At 41.3% G+C, this 17,924-nt stretch overlaps 1 protein-coding gene across 2 annotated transcripts in view; it reads left to right on the top strand.

The window, feature by feature from the left end:
* The window catches only part of epha4a (eph receptor A4a), a 37,183-nt gene that overhangs the window by 8,932 nt on the left and 10,327 nt on the right, over nucleotides 1-17,924 (top strand). For both annotated transcript variants that reach the window (XM_079876085.1, XM_079876084.1), the window contains exons 4-7: nucleotides 11,149-11,304; nucleotides 14,850-15,185; nucleotides 16,484-16,608; nucleotides 17,715-17,874. In XM_079876085.1, the coding sequence (XP_079732211.1) occupies nucleotides 11,149-11,304; nucleotides 14,850-15,185; nucleotides 16,484-16,608; nucleotides 17,715-17,874 (777 nt within the window). The remainder of the gene's footprint in view (nucleotides 1-11,148; nucleotides 11,305-14,849; nucleotides 15,186-16,483; nucleotides 16,609-17,714; nucleotides 17,875-17,924) is intronic.

Here is a 17,924-nt window from a genome sequence, read left to right as displayed (position 1 = left end):
TAAATTTACATTTCTCAGGAGGAGTTTTTGAAACTACTTGCTTTTGCTAATGCAAACTAGTCAAACTGTTTGCACCCATGCTAATGTTATCTGACACGAAAAAGATTATGAAGAAATACTTAAAATGAAAATGGAGCATGGTGATACCATAGTACTCCTTGAAATACCTTGTAAATTGTCTGTGTTTTCCAGGAGATTCGTCTGTCTCCAGAAATGCCCCCATTCATGGTACCGTTCAGTACCATGGTATCAAAGTACCATAGTATGATACCATCACTGTACTTTTTTTGTAAGGCAAAATGCCTGAAATAACCAGATTAAGTAGAAACTATCCAGCGTCTTTGATAAATTCACATAATTTCCCAAGAAAGTCTGTTGAAACTACATGCTAAGCAAAGTTTTGCTAATGTGAACTAGCTCGCTTTCCCTTTTGAGAAATTCTGATAGCGCTAGTCTCATCTCTCTGGTGTTTAATTATATTTTAATTACACCGTCTGGAACACATTCATTGCTGGATCCCTAAGATCAGAAGAGCTGAGCACAGATCTCCTTTAGCGTCGCTGGAACAGCGGTGTGGACAGCACTGTCTCAGCATCCACATGCCAGCGTTTATCTTTTCGAGTGGATGAACCTTATTGACTCACTGCTTGAGGGTCTGTCCTCCCATTTTTCCTGATTAACCCAGCATCCATTTAGCCGCTGCTCTCCACACATGCTTCATGCCAAAGAGTTTGTGTTCTTTTGACAAGATGTCCATCAACGGCGGACGTGAGCGGCCAACCCAGCTACTTTATGCGATCCTCCCCATCAGTTAGTGCCTTGCTCCTTTCTTTTCCCGCTTCAAACGTGGAACCCTTAAGTTGGCTTCCTTCCAGAAAAGGTCATAGGTCAGCCTGAGCCTGTGTCAAAGGCAGGAAGGCCCGAGCCATCATTTTCTTCTGAAAGAGATGTTGAAAAGGCTGACCTGTTTTATGTGAGAGGGGCACGGTTAACTTTACAGTCAGCATGGCTGCTGTGTGTCTTTGTCTTCGGGTTTGATTAGGACGCTGCCAAAATTTTCTCTGTACAAATGCACCAGATGGAGCCCATGAATGCAGTTGTTCTTTTCTACTAATGAAGTGTTTATGAAGGCCTAATATGAAAGGTTTGATTCATGATGATTGATGTCACAAATTAATCTTAGTGCTAGTAGTTTGAACAAAATGACAAAACTTTTTTTCTGCAGTGTGAATGACAGGAACTGAAGTGGCTCAGTGTTTTCTCACTTAGGTAAATATGCAAACGTGAATGAAATAAATGTTATTCATAGACACACACAAAAGCACTTTTTGAACTCTCCATTGCACAAACATGCATACTCGCCTGCATACTCAGGGATTCCTGACTGAAGTGCTCTTCGCAAAACTCACTCTCGGCACTTCTAGATAGGACGTCAGTTAACAGATGTCAATTAGCTGAGACCGTGTCTACAAGAACGGGAGCTGGAGAAAGGACAGACTTAGTAATGGGATTATTTTGGGGGTTGGCAGACCTGTTTCCACAATGCAAGGCAACACTAGTGATTAGCGCAGAGTGGTCACAGCGGCGACTTCACAATGCACATTAATACTAGTAATTATTTGGAGGGGCTGAAGCATGGCTGGATCTAATGCTTGCCATTAGACTTGAGGGTTTATTCCATTCCTGGGGTTTTCGTTGGAGTGGATTGGTCTCTCTCAGACCAGCTGCTGTGGAAAAAGCCACTCGGTTTGTCACTGAAGACAATTAGTTGTGACTTTATGTCTTTGTTAGCGCTGAGAGAAAGACACAGAAAGGCCGGAGGGGAAGATGAAGAGCGTTTGCTGAAGCACTTCGGTAGACGTAAATCTCATCAAAGAATTTCGAAACATAGGAATGGGATCCTTATATAGAAGCATTGTAATGTAGCTACACATTGTTGCTTTGCAGTTTTGCTTCCAAAAAGTAACTGTGAAATGAGAGAATAATTTGGTGTCCTTGAGGAGTAAAAAGTAGCAAAAGTAGCTAAGCTACTAACTTAGCTACATTTTTTAGCTTGACAGTGGCTCAACGGTTTTTAAAATAGGTTAGCAACGAGTTACTTTTTCATCAAGTAGCAGTTTAGTGTGACAAAATGATACATTGCTGGCCTTTATTTCACATTGAATTCCAAACTAAAGATTGTGTCAAACCCATAAACAAAAAAGCTTAATTAATGAAGTACCTGCATGGCATTTTACTTCAGTTTTTAGCAAAATATTTCATATACTAAGTATTTAATGTAGTAATTAAGTCATCCTAATTGAGATTTATACATAGATTAATTTATTATTTTTCTAATATTTTCTAATCAAATCTTATAATTATGAAGTATTTTTCTTAAAATATAATATAATTTTAGATATTTACAAATTTCTGTCTTTAATAGCTTCAGTGTTGTTAGCTACTTTTTTGTTGGTAGCTTGTTGTATAGCCAACTACTTCTTTTCTTCTCTCTATCTTTTTTAAGTAGCTTGAATGATTTAACTTATGAAATTGATAGTTAGTAAGGAACAAAACTTATGCATTTTATAATTAGAACACACACACACACACACACACACACACACACACACACACACACTCACACACACTCACTCCTCCTGGCCTGTAAATGACCCTTAGCAGCATTACAATGTTGCGTGCCTCCTCTAACACATGTGGCTTACTTAAAAAACCTGAGTATGTTTCCCTTAACAGACTCAGCGCATTTATGTGTGTGTGCACACAGACTTTTGCAATCCAACCACAGATGCATTTCTCTTGATTATATTTGCACTTCTCAACCTTCAAAAACGAACATACGTGACAGAAAGCAAAGCAGTAATTTGAAAAAGAGACTGTTGCGAAGTGTAATTCACTCATCGTTGCCGTGGTGTTGACACATTTACCCTTTAATATCCCTTGCTGGACATTAATCCGAGAATCCAGAAACTCTTTCTGCCCCTTCACCACCTCGTCGGCACACACCTCTGCTCTGAGGCACGAGCTTGTGGCCGCACATTCATAGTAACCACAACCCATAACCCTTTGCATGTGCATTCAGTAAGTCTAAGGAATTCTTGCGCTGTGTTGAATTTTGGATCACTTGAGAGGGGGAAAAAACATCTAGTCTTAATGTTGCTTATTTTCACTGTAAGTTGTTACTGCTTTATTTGGCTCTGATTTGATGCATGTAATCAAACTGTTAGATTTTATCCGTTCCATTTGAGATTTAAAGAGTCTGCCTGTTTCTCCAGTGCAATGTTCTCTATGTCATGAGCTGTTCTTGGTGTTTTTTAAGGCATAGATTGCGCGCTAAGCGAGAGCGTCCATTCAGCGGGCAGCACAGTGCATTCTCCCTGTCTTTGTGTGGCAGCCTCCCTTTGAAGGCCCTTGGCTAAGAGGAGGTGGGGGACCGAAGCCGACAGCGAGAGCATTAGCATGTGAAAAGCTCCTAGAATCAATAAGGGCCTTTCTCTATCTCTCTTTTTCCCTCTCATTCTCTATCTCTCTCTCTCGTGCGCAATATCTCTACCCAGAGGCCACGACCCTCCCTGGCATCTACCAGCACCGAACAGACCTTACCTTCATTTTTTCTGTGTTCACCGTGGTGCTCACGGGGCAACTTTAGCGTAGGTTCTATCTGGAAATCTGATGCTGTAACTGAAAGACCTTGTGCATTATATGACATGAACTTATGCAGGTTTTAAGTTGACAAATTTTGAATTTTAGTTGAGAAAACAGGAGATCTGCAGGAGACAGTGAAATAGGATCAGGAGCAGAACTCAAACTTAAATTTTCCACATGAGCATCACAGCTCAGTGTGCAAACCAATAAGCCATAGCTCATATTCAGGTTTTGAAATGCACATTTCTTAAGGCGTTTGTTTTGGAGAATCTCTTTTTTTTTCACCATGAGCTGTCAAAGCATGTCCCGCCGCTACTGGCTGCAGCCCAGCCCCGAGTAGCCCCTTTGCAGTCTCTGCGGTCTGGCCGCTGAACAAAACAAGTGGACGGGACACGACCTGTTCTCAGAAGCATCAGCTCTTCAAGAGAGCACCACTTAGCTAGGGTTCATGCCGAATACACCGCCTCGACCCCTCAGCAGAATTTAATATAGCGGTCCAGAGAGAGCCCATTGCCAAGCCTCCTTGAAGCGAGTGATATTTGCTAATGATTGTAAGAGTAATCCTGCCTGTGAGATATGTTGAAAGAGACAGACAGGGCTGAGAGGGGTGGTTTATGGGGTGCCAGAAAAGCAATTGCAGGCCAGAGTATTTGCAGTAAGGGGGAAAAATGTTGGCTTTGCAATGAGGGGACAATGATTCTGCGCCCTATGGAGCGAGGCAATTATGACCATGAGTGAGTAGTGGAAAAAGACAGAGAGAAAAAAAAGAAATCGATGAAGAGAGAACAAGGGAGTGAGACAGTGTAAGAGAGAGAACCTTCAAGGTGAACGTAAATATTAATTTGATGCTTATAGAGGACAAAAACTTTGCCATGTTTTTTTTGGGGGGTACTTTTACCATAGTTTGGAAGTACCTTTATGCACCATGCTCTTACAGACAAATTCCAAGAAATACCATGGTATTACCACAGGATTTTAGACTTTTAGTATAATAGCTCCATGGTATTTTTGGAAGTACCACTGAGAACCATGTAGCAGCCATATCACCCTGTAGCCCAAGTGTGGTTGCCCACTGAAGCTAAGCAGGGTTAAGCCTGGTCAGTACCTGGACGGCAGACTTCCTGGGAAAACTAGGTTGCTGCTGGAAGAGGTGTTAGTGAGGCCAATAAGGGGTGCTCACCTTGTGGTCTGTCTGGGTCCTAACGCCCTAGTAAATTGATGGGGACACTATACCGTCAAAGAGCACCGTCCGTCTGATGAGACGTTAAATCGAGGTCCTGACTCTCTGTGGTCATTAAAAATCCCAGGATGTCCTTCGAAAAAGAGTAGGGGTATACCCCCAGCATCCTGGCCAAATTTTCCCATTGGCCTCTGTCCATTATGGCCTCCTAATCATCCTTATATATACTGATTGGCTTCATCACTCTCTCTCCACCAATAAGCTGGTGTGTGGTGGGCATTCTGGCACAATATGGCTGCTGTCGCATCATCCTGGTGGATGCTGCATATTGGTGGTGGTTGAGGATATACCTCCTTTCATATGTAAAGCTATCTGAGTATGCAGAAAAGCACTATATAAATCTAATGAATTATTATTATTATTACTATGTAAATTCAACGGTACATGAATTTCAATATATTTTAAAGTACCACAGTAGTATGATACCATCACTGTAAAATAATATCGCCACAGTACTTTTTTTTTGCAGTGAACAGAGTTGTAATTGCTAAATAAAGTAAAAAATTAAAAAAATGTATAACTTTATATAAGTACAAGTATAAAATAAAATATTAGATAAACAAATTTGAAAATTAGAAATGTTGTCATGTCTGATAACCGAAACTGTTTAAGTTGAAGTGCTATCCGAGCACAATTATTGCAAAAAAAAAAAACAACTAATGCAAGTGACAAGCGCACATAACAAAATTACTTTAATTACTAAAACGATACTAAAATATTCTCCAAGATACATAATGCAATGCTTAAAAAGTCAAAAATTAGCATAAAGTAGTAACACTATATATCAAGACTTGGTTTCCACCAGTTCGCAAATCTCACTTCTGAAAGTTCAAAATTGCGCATTCTTATTTGACTATAAATTGTAGATAGTCAAATATAGTTAGATTTGTAGATATCTAACCCTACATGTTTTTAGCCACATGAGAGTGCATAATATTGATTGAATTTGCATCTTTCGGGTGAACCTCCCCTCTGCATACACACACATTGCAAGGCAGTTCCTCCTTGTTTGCTATGCAGGAATTGTTAGGAATGTGAGATGTTTGGCCCCCTGCCTCTCTCAGCTGCCCGCTCCCCTCAGAGGACAGTAGACAAGACAATGAGCTGCATTTCAGAGAGACTTCACCTCCATATCCCTGCTGCTGCACCGTCCCTGCCCCCACAGCAGACTGAGAGGAGAAAAGAGTGTTTTCTTGTCACCTGCCTGAGCCAACCCTTCATCAAGAACTTCCTGAAATGCCGTGTGTGTAGTGTAGGTGGAGTTCCTGTCTATCAGATCTGAACCTCTAGCTGGGATCTTGATATGATTCAGAAAGACCTACCCTGGAGTTGTTGTCTATGCTGCTTTGCCCCCTTCTTTCTTTTCCTTCAACGCATTACGTAGCTCCTTATATAAAATACAGCAACACACACACACTTCTGTACAGCAGATGGCCACGTAATAATTTACCTCAGAGCGGAGCTCTCGCACATAAAGGTTAACACACGTCATTTGTGTGCATTCGCCTCTAGCTGTACCACCGTACCTTACTTTGGTAAGACCTTGGGACTGTCTTTAGAAAAGTTTCAGGAAACTTTTGACAGGTTCGGGGGGGATCAGAGAGCGAGAGAGGGCAGGAGAAGGGTACGAAGAAGCAGAGGCAGACAGAAGAGCGATAAATAAAACCTAGGCGAATATATATAGATTAAAGCCAGTAGGGTTTGATGCAGCTTGGCCCCTCGCTGACAAACAAGCTTCTCAGGGGTTAGAGCCACATCAATCACAGCATCACCTTGCACAGGCACAGTACAGCGATGAGGAATGTTTGCATGCACTGAGAGGATCAAGGCATCAGTCACTGCAGATGTAATTAATAAGCAGAAGAAGGTGGGAACCGATCAATGAGGGAATTGGTGTGTTCGTGCTGGAGGGCAGAGATGATAATCATCTCTCTTTTTCGCTGTATTTCTTTTTCTGTTCATTCAGATGTTGCATCAGATAAGAGTGAAAGCAGTGTTTGAAAAATTCAAAAAAAAGTATAACTTAGGGAATTTTGGTCAGGTATAAACGAGTGGTCAACCGAGTAGTGACTGGTGTGGTGGTAATGTTTTAATATAATTTAGTAAGCATATAGTAATGACAAATAAGTGTGTAAATACTAAATAGGAGATAATATAGATATTATTTAACTATATATTTAACAGGCAGTATGTGTGTGTGTATATATTTCTATTGCAAATAACATAAGCCTGTTAAGTGACAAAAGGGGCAAGGAACTGCATTAAATACCATGAACTAGATAAATGTCCTAAAATGACTCTGATTTTCCAACTTGAACCTGGCAACTCATGAGATAATGTGAGTGAGTGTGCGTATGTGATGTGGATTAGCTGCTGTTGATCCTTCTGAGCAGCGGCTTCAGAGATAAGCCGGCATCATAAAAGTGTCATAAATATGTTAGCCATTAGCTCAGGTCTTGACTTCACTTTCTCTGCCTTCGGAAAGTCTCTCTCTCTCTCTCTCTCTCTCTCTCTCTCTCTCTCTCTCAGTCTCTCTCTCTCTCTCTCTCTCTCTCTCTCTCTCTGTGTGTGTGCAAAAGAGACTTTCTTTTTGAAAAAAATGCTGGATAGAAACATGCAAAGAATGATGGAAATAAATGTTTCAAAATGTACAAAAACCTTCAAGACTGACACGTAAACTGCTATTTTTTTTCTTTTTTTTGCGTAACTTTGTTTTTTTTTATAATTGTTATGACTTTTTATTTTATCTTTTTTTTTTATTACTCCGAGGTGCAGGATGTGGTGGAGAAAAAAAGGGCAGAAACAGAGAGAGATAGAGACGGAGAGAGTCACACTTCACTTGTGTTAGAAATATAACCTGGCAGAGTTAAGTCAGTTTTGAATTTCTGAGAGGACACACGCACTCTGAAGACCACCCAGTGCTGAAGCTCCATTCACTCTCATTTTCCTGTCCCCCTCTCGGTTTTTTTTTCCACTTCTCCTCACATTACTATTTATTTTTTCTGCAGTTTTACCTCTTTGTCCACTATTTATTTATTTGCGATCATCTGAATAGAAACCACCAATGTCTTTATTGACACAAGTATCAGACCTCTTTACGTGTCTAACCGAACGTCCTCGGATTACATGCATCTAAATGAAGTATTTTGTTCCGTTTGGAAAATCTTTCAATACTCATAAACCACCACACATACCTTGCAGAATTCCATGATTCATTCGCTTCCCAACACAATGCCTTATCCGCTTTTGTCCTCAACTCCACCCTGCGTTTTGTCTTTCTATGGAAGACAACAGGTGACTGTTTTAAGGTCTAAAGACTATAGAAAGCATTCAGTCTGAGATGGTGTCTTCATTGAGATGGACATTGTCCCTGCAGTGGACGGCAGGACGAGAGCGCTGACCCTGAATATTAGGGCATGGGCTGGTAATTACGACCCTATTATGTCAAAGGCAGTAAGCTCATCTCTTCAATCGTCCACCAGAGTGGACAATGAGACTGTGATTGTCCTGCTATTGTCCAGCCCATTGGTCATAGGCTTCATGGAGAGAGAGTGGAAAGGTCAGACCTGTAGGGGGGACAAGATTTGTGTGTGGAATGGAAACCAGGATCTGTTAGGGGTCTCATGAGGGATCTAGGATGGAGGACTTAGGAAGGGAGAGGACAGCTGGTCATCCTCTGTAAGGGTCTGGGACTGAGAAAACACTCAGGCTCTTAAGCAGGTGGAGGGTGTTAGATATCCTAAGTGCTTGAGAAAAGTGCTACAAGTCAATGAGTGCATTCGCTTATAAACAAGACCGAAGCTCCTGCACTCGAGGTCTTCTGGTCTCTCAATCACACCCCATACCGTGGTGTTAAGCTTCCCAAGAATCCTCTTCAATTAACTCTGTCCTTCAGCTGGTGTTAAGATGAACCAAAGCTGATCAGATGAAGCTTCTAGCTCTAATTCCCATCCTTCCCCTCCAATGCACGGCAACAAAGCCCTCCGTCCAGTGGAGGTCGCGACCCAGGTCCGCATCTCTTCTCCCTGAGCTCGTCCTATCTTTCTATCCCTCAACCCCCTACTGTTGTTTTATGGACCTTGTTTAGAAGATGACAAAACTGTGTTAATCTCCTCTCAGAAGATGTACGTTAACTCTCTCGGATCAAACTTGCTGTTGCGGCTGATTGCGAGTGATTGGCCCCTGGGTAGTCTGTGATGGAGAGAGAGATAAAACGGAGAAATGGAGGAGAGTGGAAGGTGGTGATTCCCGAGGGCGAGCATTAATGCAGCCCCGGGGTTCCTGACACTTATGTGAGATTAAAAGAATTGGCCAGCAAAGAGAGAAAATAAGAGAGAATGAGGCAGAGAGTGATGAGGGACACTTGTTTGAAGTACTGTTGGTCTTGACCTCCTGCATCTTGTCAATCAAAAGCAGAGAACTTTTCTGTCCTCACTTGAAGCGGAAATACTATGTGATGCAACAATATCAGAGCAATCAGTATCTTTTTCACATTTAGGGCCAGATTTACTAACAGCTTGCGCCAGGTGCAGACCTTAAGAGGAGAGTATTTTAATGTATCATGCAAGGTGATTTACTAAGGTTTTCGCTAGTCAATTTACTGGTATTTGTGCCAATTGTGTGTTGTTAGAACCCCCTGCACCTGATTATCAGCTTCTCTGCTTGTTTGCGACCCAACGCTAATTTGTGCTGTTCTTGGTAGATTGCATTGGTCACTATGGAAATGATCCGACTGCGTCGTTAATTTGCGCGTCGTCAGTAGATCACACAGAGAACTTTCCACTCCCATCAGCGCATTTATGGAATTGCGCTCTCACGCTGATTTGCCCTGTAAATCTGTGCCCTGTGCCCTGTAAATCTGGCCCTTAATATAGAGTTATACTTGCACTTGTGATATTTCACTGCGGGCAGGTCTACATGGCTGGTTGGAAGCCTTGTAAAGGGTAGTCACACTAGATTTTAAAAAATGTAACAAATTTAGGAAACCGGAAGATGTCACGTTCCATCACAGTATGATGCATGATATATTGGTACTGGTTCAGGTTTTGTTTTGTTGTGTTGTGTTGTGTTGTGTTGTGTTGTGTTGTGTTGTGTTGTGTTGTGTTGTGTTTTGTTTTACTTTACTTTTTTTATTTTAAGATTTAAGTTTCTAATATTGATGCAAATCCACCAAAATGAGTTTACCCATGTTTGATTTTCACCCAAGAGGCCAATCATTGATGTCTATATCCCTTGTTGGTCTAACATATTATATGCATTGCCAACTTGCAGGTCAGAGTTCACCAAGCACAAACTTTTGTACCCAGTGAAAGTCAAATAATATTCACATTTGTTCGCATTCATATGAATGTAAGTGAATGGCACACAAAGCCCATTTTGACTTGCCCATCCTCTCGACACACGAAAGCTTGTTTGTCCTATTTGCCATATAAAAGCTTTGTGTTTCTTTCCCATAATGCTTTGCTAAGAGCATGTATGATTATCGCTAAAGGCATTATATTATGATTTGTGATATTCTGTACAGAGCGTTTACATTGATAGGGCCTTTTAGGGAAACACATCTGCACACTATCTACAGATCAATAAACTCTTAGATAAATGTCATAAGTAGTGCGGCTTTATTCTTGTTCATATGCTATCTGTACTTCTGCGGGTATCGATGGCTTTGTAGAGGGAAAAAAAGTCAATAAAAGACCTCAAAGCATTCCTTTGTCTCTGTCACCATAAATAGGAAATTATGCTGTGTGTTTGTGTGTGTGTGTGTGTGGCATATTAGGAGCAACAGAAAAAAAAAGAAGCAAGTAGAAAGGCAAACAAACAAAGGAAGAAAATAATAAAGCTGGAGGGAGATGGACGAGAAATAAAAGAAAGCGGACAAACTTGAAAAGAGAGATTGAAAGAAAAAACTGAGCTAGGAACAAATGCTGAGAGTGAGCGAGAGTGAGAGAGAGAGATAGAGAGAGAGGGCTTGGCTTGGGTGTTAGGATTAATGACAGTGCATTCCTCTGGTATCACTTCCTCTCTTCATTAGAGTGTCATAAAGCTGTGCACTGCTGTCTGTCATTCAGACATTCCACACCACTCCCTTACAGTGTCTTTCACAGGCCTGACATAAACATACACAGACAGAGTGTCTTTATGATTGCTGGAGGTTAAAGACTACGTTTTTTTATCACAAAACTATGAGCTACTATAGCAGGATATGTTGAATAGTTTATGATCATTAACGTCTCAAATTTCTCCCTCTTTCTTTCTCTTTGCAGCCTGCAAGATCGGTTACTACAGAGCGCTGGCTACAGACGACAGCTGCTTCAAGTGTCCCCTGCACAGTTACTCTGTGAGAGAGGGATCCACTTCCTGTGCCTGTGACAAAGGCTTTTTCAGGTCCGAGACGGACCCTGCCTCTATGCCCTGCACACGTAAGTGCATTTACTTTGATTTGGGTTCACACTGACTCCATGGATTAATATGCACATCGTGCATCACTTCTGTCTTTCAGGCTTGCATTCATTGCCAATTGTAGTCCGATGTACACTACTTTTCAAAAAGTTTGGGGTTGGTAAGATTTTTAAATGTTTTTGGAAGAAGTCTCTTTGACTCTTATGCATTATTTGAATAAAAATGCAGCGAAAACAACTGACTTACACGAATTATAAATAACTGTTTTTTATATTAGCATTTATTATTTAATATATTGCAACATGTAATGAAAATAAACGGCGTTTGTTTATTTACTGTCATTTTTGATTATTTATTTACTATCAATTTATTACTTAATCAATTTAGGGCATCCTTGCTGAATAAAAATATTAATTTATTTCCAAAAAAAAAATATATATATGTATACTAACCCCAAACTTCTGAACGGTAGTCTCTAGACATGGTGGACAAATCCGAGAAATATTTGGTTCTGTTATTCCGGCTTCACAAAGATAAGACAATTTCAACAAGTAATTTATCTTAATCTGAATAATTTTGAATTTTTAAAACATGAAAACATGCTAAATTTGAGTTAGTTTGAAATACCTAGTAGAAAGTTTAAAAGTTTTAAAGACACTTTTAATGTCACAGGGTAATTTTACATTTCAGTTAGATGGTCTCTTCCGGTCTAAGTGTGCTGTTCTTGGTCAGGATAAACTGTAACATGAACCAGATTAGGCTTGTAGTCAAAAGTCTAAAAACACAGACGTAAACAAACCGCCCTGGACATGAGCAATCATTAGACCAGGTCAGGGTTTTTGAACTGAGGAAGCACATATCACTCAGGAGAACCAGCACCGCCTGGACATGTATCAGACTGCAGCTGTTCACTTCACACACCATTGGAGCTGTTTCCTAAAGGCTGCTTACCAAAGTTAAGGACAAAAAAAAGTGCTTGACAGTGACAAATTATTGGACGTTTAATTGCAGCAGATGTTATTTTGCGTCTTTTATTCCTGCATTGTCTTATCAAAAAGTTTCGTGACAGACTGAAAATGTGTGTAGCAGTGAGTTGGGAGGAGCCCTGTCATGATGAGTAAAGATAGATATGTGTGTCAGACCTTGAGGTGAGTCATAGACTTGATAACAGTGTTCTGCTTGTTAAATAGAGACCAGGACAGTTGACATGGCACAGCTTTGAGCCAAGACGACAGGGTTAATCATAAAAAAAAATACCGAACACACGTCAAATCGTTTATGACACACTGTTTCTCACATGCGAATCACTCTTGTTTTTGCAGACACACACGCTTAGGCTGGGGCGATCTAAAAAGCGTTATGTAATAAATATATTAAAGATCTGTGGGAAAGGGGCAGAGAGGCACCCAGGCCAGATGTGTTCATGGTGTCAGATTTAATAGGTTTTCCAGATCTGAATGATCAGGGGCGGCAGGTTGGGGGGGAAGGGCTCTCATGCACCTATCGGGCGTCCATTTTACGTATCGGATTGTCTTTCTCGCTTCTATCTCCTTTCTCTAGCCTCTCTCTAATTGGAGCTCTCTTTCATATCACCGTCTGTCGTTCACCCAGAAGCAGCCGTCACATACTCAACAGCCAATGCACTAAAAGGCGCATTCAAAAAACGAGATAAAAAGGCGCTAGGTAGCAAGGGAGGGAATAAAGCGAAATGCGAGAAAGTGGGGAGACAGACAGCGAAGAGGTGCGAGAGAAACGACCCCATTACGCTTGCCGAGCTGAGACTCTCTCTCACCTTATCGTATTAAAATGCAGCGAAGCCAGTCGGCTTAATCAGCTCCTGTCAATCACTGAGCGTGTGGCACCGAGGCACCGTGGGAGCGCGCTCGGTTCACCCCAGTCTGCCGGGTGGGTACACCAGCCACATACTTAATGCAGGTTAAACAGAGTTTAAAGACCATTTACACTTAAAGCTCAGCCAGGAGGAATTCAATCTAATCCAGACCTGTGTCAGATATGTGTTTGAAGTGTTTAACTGATTTGGAGGATATGGAGATATTTGAAAATGGCTTTTGCCATATGGGGAGATCTTGAGGAGGGATAATGAGACACATCCTGTTTGAATGTTTGTCCTCTTACTCACTTCTCTGAGTTTAATGTTGAATGTGTGGTACGCGAGACCACCCACAGGAATGAAAAATCTCAAACGAGATATTTTAAAGAGTGAAGGGAGTTATTCTTTCTTTATGGTTAAAGTAGTCTTGTCTATCCGAGCTAAATATGCCAACTTTGGCTTAACCAGTGGTGCGAGTTGGAGGCGGGACTGCCTGCTTGTCCGGCCAGTGGGAGATGAGGAGACATACTTTAGCTTTAATATTTCAATTGTTTTTCCTTGAGAGCAATGAAATTAAAATGAGACCCTATATTTAATGCCAATCCACCTTATTTTTAACAACAGGCAAGTGCAGCCATTTGTAATTCTAATGTACAAGGCTTTTGGTGTCATCCACTACCAGTTATTTTAGTTGTACAAAAAAAGTATGTTATGCTGCTTGAAATTGCAAACTGGTATTTGTTATCTTGATTTTTTTAGGTAGTCTCACAGATTTACAGAAATTTGCTTACTTTCAGGTTGAAAAATAAGGTGGTTATCTCTAGCTTTTCGGATTTTGTCATGTTAATGAAGACCTTAACAATCTCAAATCCTCTGGAGTTTCAAAAGAGAACTCAACAGTGTCTCAAACTTTGCTCAAAGTTGTCAAGCTACCGAAGTCTTGTTTTCTCTTAACGAAATTATAATTTTTGAAAAGCTCTATAATGTATGTTGACAATTGTCACACTTCTTTCTATGTTTATTTCTCCTCAGGAATTTTAGGAGAAACCTCTAATACTTGAATATACATACCTGAGGACTCAATTGAGCAATAAAAGAGCAACTCCTGAGCAATAAAAAGTTCCTCAGAGTAGATTTTATGAGAATGTCAACCTGAGACTACTGATTTAGAGAACCATATTTATGACAAGAACGTCATTGCTTTGCTGTACCAGAGATGGCAGCGAGGGTGACCAAATTAGCATTTATGAGATCCCTATCAGCAAGTTGCTCAATTATGGAGATGTAATCATTCTCTCTCTCTCTCTCTCTCTCTCTCTCTCTCTCTCTCTCTCTCTCTCTCTTTCTCGCGGGTTTAGAGTATTTCCTTTTTGCGCAGCTAGCACTGCGTCGCCTGTGGTGCTGGTTTGTCATAAATGTAATTATCTTTAAATTCAGCAGCGCCTGGTTTACGAAAACACCACAGAGAAAAACAGCGCCAATACACACAAGCACACAAACAGACTTGTATCCGTCATCTGCCTGCAGTGGCAATAAAAAGGTGTGTGTGTGCGGGTGTGTATTTGCTTTCCATTGAAGATTCCCTTGCCAAGGGTGTATTTTGAGATCAATTCTTGCCAAAGTCATAATCCTGTTTTGTTTGTTCCAAAACTTTCAGATATCACTGCAAATCATGTGCATATTTTGTCATAGAATCTCTTAACTGTTTATTTTTCCAAAATTGTCTTTTCATAGAGCCCCCATCTGCTCCTCAGCACCTTATTTCCAATGTGAATGAGACCTCCGTGAATCTGGAGTGGACGACTCCAGCATCCTCCGGTGGCAGGCAGGACCTTGCTTATAATGTCATATGCAAGCGGTGCAGCTCGGACGGCCAACGCTGTCAGCCTTGCGGCAATGGCATCCATTTTTCCCCTCAGCAGCTGGGCCTACGCACCACTCGGGTGTCCATAAACGACCTGCAAGCTCACACTAACTACACCTTTGAGATATGGGCCGTCAATGGGGTCTCCAAGCAGAGTCCTGGACCGGAACAGGCGGTGTCTGTGACGGTTACCACTAACCAAGCGGGTAAGTGTGTGGTTTATGTTAAAAAATTATTGTTAAATATGATATTCCAACTATTATGATTTCATTAAATACCAGGATGATGTCGTCATGTGATCTGGTCACAAGCTAGTGTGTTGAATTTGTCACCACAGTCTAACAATGAACATAGTCATCAACTCCGTAATCAGCTTCTCGTCTGTGAAAGTGTTCTGTCTTATATCACCACAGAGAAATTTCTAATTACTTATTGCCTGTGTCTGTCAGAATGGATTTTTATGGCATTAAACCGCGTGTCGGGTCAAATTGCACATATGTGCATATGTTGGCTGTTCACATTTGTTTGCGTTGAGTGGACTGTTAACTTTTACAAGGTGTTTAATTTCGGGTTCTTGAGAAAGCGTGAGACAGGAAGTGCCTTTTTGTCTGGCTTTTGGGACTGTGTGTGTAGGGCCCCCAGGAGTGGGGTCTTCCAAGTGTCTTTCTCACCATCATTGTCTTGGTGAACTCTGATTGTAATAGCCATGACACCTGTACAGAACACTCTTCAAACAGACCTTCACTCTTGACCGTCTGTTCTTAGCTTTTATGACCCCGTATATCGGGGTTCTCAGCAGATATTGCCCTACAGCACTGAAGCCAGATCTGCTTTTCTCTACTGGTGCTTGCTAAGGGCTATATCAGTATTACCCTAGTAACCATATAACATTTCTCTTGCACCCACTGAGAACTGTATAGCAGCATGTTTTCCTGATTTTCGACAGGAAATGTAAAAATCAAGTTAATAGAAGATACATATTAAACATGGATCTGTTTCTGATTATAATTTTCATCTGTGCTGAGAAACTAGGCCAGAATCGTCTCAGGATCTGGCTTAAATTCCCCTTTGGCAACTGTAGAGTGTCATTGATAAAACCCTAAAGATTACAGATAAGCATGTGCTCCCTAGATGACTACATCAATGGACCTTCTGTAGTAGCAAAGTGGAATTATGAGAGGAGGAAAAGAATCAGAAGCACTCGCCCGATTCTCAGAGTGGATCCGTAATGATTATGATATAATGGGTGCATTACTTTGGTGATTCAACCTTTTTCTGGGAGTTGCGAAGCTGTAATCACTACAGTGTCAGATGCTAACCTGTGTAGCTTCCAGCGTTTAGTTGTTTTTCTGGTTTTCTCAGTTTGACAGCATAAATATCTCCAATCTCATACCTTTTCATTGCTCTATGGCACTATTATGTTTATGTTTCTCTGAAACAGCTTGGTGGTCGGTGCTCCTAGAAACACTAAGCTTTTTCTCTTTGTGATTTTCTCTTATTCCAGCTCCCTCTCCAGTTACCACCATCCAGGCCAAGGACATCACTAGACACGCTGTGTCTTTGGCATGGCAACAACCCGAGAGACCCAACGGAGTCATTCTTGAGTACGAGGTCAAGTACTACGAGAAGGTGAGATGATTCATGTGAAAGTAGTTTCCAAAATTTAGCCCTGATGAGATCTTCCTTGTTGAAAAGACTAGCATATGTGGTCAACAGCATATGTTGTGTTCTGGATGTTGGTGTACAGCCCAATGAGGCTTCATGACCAGAAATCTTCGTCAACCAGCTTCGCCAGAAAAAAACAATGCTGGTTAATTTTGCAATCCGTGGTGGTTTAAGATGGTCTTTTTGGCTGGTTGCTCATCTTGACAGCATGCGATTAGGGATGTACTTTTGGAAATGTAGTTCAGGATTAGGTCTTGTGACATCACATGTCAGGGACAACAAATGGGAAATATGCTGCTTTGAAACCAAAGTTTAAGGTGTAGCAATCAACGTGAAGCCTTCATTTAAGTCCTTTACATGAGCAGTATGATGTCAGGTACTGTACATCAAAACCAGAGAGCTGCATTTTAGTTCAAGACCAGACCAGACTCACTCACACTCGCAGCAGGAGTCTGGTGAACCGGCGGGTCAGAACAGCATGGGGTGGATAGACAGATCTAGGGTGGAGCATGTGGGCCGTTGGGATAGAGAGAGGATAACAGTGTTCTCCTCTCTCTGCTCCTGCTGCGTCTTCCTCTGGCTGACTGATTACAGATTGCAGCAGTGGTCAGATTCCTTTCCCTTACACGCTGATGTTTTCCATTGCAAACACACTCTGACACACACATAAGACCAAGACACAAAGGTTATTGTTTCGTGATCCAACAATTATAAGCCAAACATTAGGGGACATTGAAAAAAAATAATTAAACTTAGTTCCTTTGCTTGTTTTGGTTCAAACTCGACATTGTTTAAGTGGTTTGGATGTAGTGATGAAACGGGGGAATTTTGAACAAGCAAATTCAGGTTACACCCAAGGGAGCGAGTGAAAACAAAGATGGCAGCCTTGTTTTTGTACAACAAGGCTGCGGTTTTCCCTACAAAAGCCTGGCTGTAGTTTCTGTATCAGACCTTAGACAAATCCCTCTTCCGTTTTGTTTTATCAGAGTTTGATTCCAAATAAAACAATCCTAATGACCAATCCCACAAGTTGGTTCAAGTGTTGTTTCCTTTTTCTCTCATCCAATCAGGATCAAAATGAGCGCAGCTATCGCATAATGAAGACCACATCCCGAAGTGCCGAGATCAAAGGCCTGAGCCCACTCACCTCCTATGTATTTCATGTGCGTGCCCGTACTGCCGCTGGCTACGGAGACTTCAGTGCCCCCTTCGAGTTCATGACCAACTCAGGTAGGTTTCCATGTGCATGTTACCGAGCCGACAATAGCAAGTCTTTGTTT

This window comes from Squalius cephalus (assembly GCF_949319135.1).
Source record: "Squalius cephalus genome assembly, chromosome: 7".
NCBI lineage: Eukaryota > Metazoa > Chordata > Actinopteri > Cypriniformes > Leuciscidae > Squalius > Squalius cephalus.
Note: the sequence above shows the minus strand (reverse complement) of the source record. Positions and strands in the feature narration are given on the sequence as shown.